Source organism: Pundamilia nyererei, unplaced genomic scaffold (genome assembly GCF_000239375.1).
Source record: "Pundamilia nyererei isolate P.nyererei 1_Seehausen unplaced genomic scaffold, PunNye1.0 scaffold00366, whole genome shotgun sequence".
Lineage (NCBI taxonomy): Eukaryota > Metazoa > Chordata > Actinopteri > Cichliformes > Cichlidae > Pundamilia > Pundamilia nyererei.
In genome coordinates, this window is record NW_005187767.1 from 104825 (window position 1) to 107277 (window position 2453).

Sequence of the window (2453 nt, forward strand, 5' to 3'; positions counted from 1 at the left end):
CCCCCCCCAAAAGAAAAACAATTAATGGTAAGACTGTTCAGACGTACCTGTCTGTTGCTTGGGCTGTTGCTCCTCTCTGTCCTCAGGCACGACTTCCACCTCATGCCTCTCCACATCAGGCTGTAGGACTTTGGGTTTTTTGGTCAAAAAGAACATTTGATCAATATATCAGCTTTGTGTGACTGTGGTGTTTGACTGCAGCTCCAAAGACGCTCCTTCCTGTTGATCATTGTTTTTATTATGTAAACCACTAAGAAAACATTAACTCTAGATTCCAAAAAGACAAAAAAAACAAAAAACAAAACAAAACAAAGAATGACAATCTGGGATAAGAATTAGACCAGACTCTTATGCTCTCAAGGATAACTACATTACGCCCAATGGCATATCTTGTGAGAAGAAGGGCGTGGTTATGGGTTATATGGCCTGTTGCTACATGCTTTTAAGAGTCTGTACAACAGCCATGAGAGCGTGGATAATAAAAAGCAGTAAGTCAGATTGCACGCTCAAGAAGAGTTTAGTTGGGTGGTCTCAGATGTTTTCTGTTGGCGACCTCCATCTCACTGGAACAGCCTGAAGCAGCAGAAATTCTAATTAGTCCCTCAAAGTCTGAGGTCATGGCACTAAAAAATGTATGGAATAACCACTCCAGACTGAAGGTTCTACCTCAAGTAGAGGCTTTATACACCTCAAGGTCTAGTTCAGGGGGAAAAAAAAATTGAATCATCTGCTCTTCTCTACACTTAAGCTGAGAGAGATTCATGCCGAATTGCAAATAACGCTAATATTATTTTCCCTGCATTCACATTTTATTGTAATTACACATCTGTATGTTTAACAGCTTGTAAACGTAAAATCAGCGATTTTTAAACGAAGTTCGGCAAATTCTACATTTACAAATCAGCTTTTTGTGGCTGCGAGCAGCTTTATTTGTCCACTCACCTCTTCTCTCCAGAGAGACGTTAGGCTGCAGGAGCTCCAGCAGTCTCCTCTGACGGCCGATCTCTCGCCTGAAGCCCGCAGCCTCCTCCTCGTAGTCGGCTACAGTCCTCTCCACCACCGCTAAGATCTCGCGGGCGGCTGTGCTCATTTTCTCGGTGACGATTCCTCTCAGTATGTCGCTCTTAGACATGTTACCGACGCTGTCGACCGGCTCGGGGCCGCCGCTGCTGCCGCTCTTCATCCAGTAAAACATGTTTGTTTGTTTTCTCAGCTGTGTTTTGACGAAGAACACATCCACACACTACAGCGCAGGGTGCGTTTCCGGCGGATTCTGGTGCAGCTACAAATTGTGTCCGGAAAAGAAAATCAGGCGTTATTTAGTTCCCCTGCTGGTGTGACTTTTACTAGCTAACCCCAGTAAGACTGATGTCTGCTGTACATTTAAGATGCTGGTGAAAATCATGGCATTATAGTAAAGTAAGTGAAAAGCATTTTTAATGTAGCACCTTTAAGGATAAACATCATAACAAAAATGGTTAAATGTTAGAACAAAAAGTTACCCAAAAGCAAGCTTAAAAAGATTATATTTTTAGCTGCTTTTAAAACAAATCACCAAATTCATAGATCTCAAGCTTCAAAAGCTCTATCTCCTCCTTTAGCCCTCAGCATTGGATGATGCACAGTCTGCAGTGACCTCGGGGACCTTTACATTAGGGGCTTCTGTCCAATAGCACAGCACCGACAGAAGCACAGCATGTTACAGATACAGTAAAGGGGAATGAGAGTAAGGATATAGGCATAAATATACCACATATACACATATATAAACACAGAATATATAATATGGATAAATAGGAATACCAGTGGATTGCACATTTGAGTGATTTTACACAGTGATTATTGCTCAGTCGAATATAAGAAAATACAGTTTTATACCTATTAAACTTATATTTTTGTCATTTTACATAGAAATTGAAGAAAACATGTGTTTTTGTGACAGGGTGATAGTAACAAAGTGACTAAAGATATAATTTAAAATTGGTGCTTTGTGACGTTGTCTACACATCATTAGAAAAATTACAAGAAAGTCTGGCTGCTCGAAAACAAAATGACAGGTGACATTCAAGTATGACAAAAATGGTCATTTCTGTTATTTGGTTACTTTAACTTATTGCCCTTTTATTAAAATGGTTACATTCAGGTATTTAGCTTAAAATCATAAGGAAAAAAACTATAAAGGAAAAAAAAATCAAATCTAATAAAGTGTTGTCTGTTAATATTCTGACTTTAATTCACTAAAGCCTCTAGATTAATTCATATTGTTATACATATATACATTACTAAATATAAAAAATAATTAAAACAAACATTAAAATTTCAGTTTAGTACTATTAACAACCAATGGTTTAGACTAAATTGGCTATATTAAAAGTAATCTAACAAATAAACAAATTAACATATTTGTCATTATTTTTATGTTCTCCATTAAACAGTTAAAATTTCAATAATTC

The 2453-nt window shown here is 37.7% G+C and overlaps 1 protein-coding gene across 2 annotated transcripts in view; it reads right to left on the bottom strand.

The window, feature by feature from the left end:
* Positions 1-1339, bottom strand: part of LOC106455914 (zinc finger protein 3 homolog) — a 5292-nt gene extending 3953 nt beyond the window's left edge. For both annotated transcript variants that reach the window (XM_013915803.1, XM_013915802.1), the window contains exons 1-2: positions 943-1339; positions 48-128 (exon numbers count right to left, since the gene is read on the bottom strand). In XM_013915803.1, coding sequence (XP_013771257.1) covers positions 48-128; positions 943-1195 — 334 coding nt within the window. In that variant the 5' untranslated portion in view covers positions 1196-1339. The remainder of the gene's footprint in view (positions 1-47; positions 129-942) is intronic.
* Positions 1340-2453: the final 1114 nt, after the last annotated feature.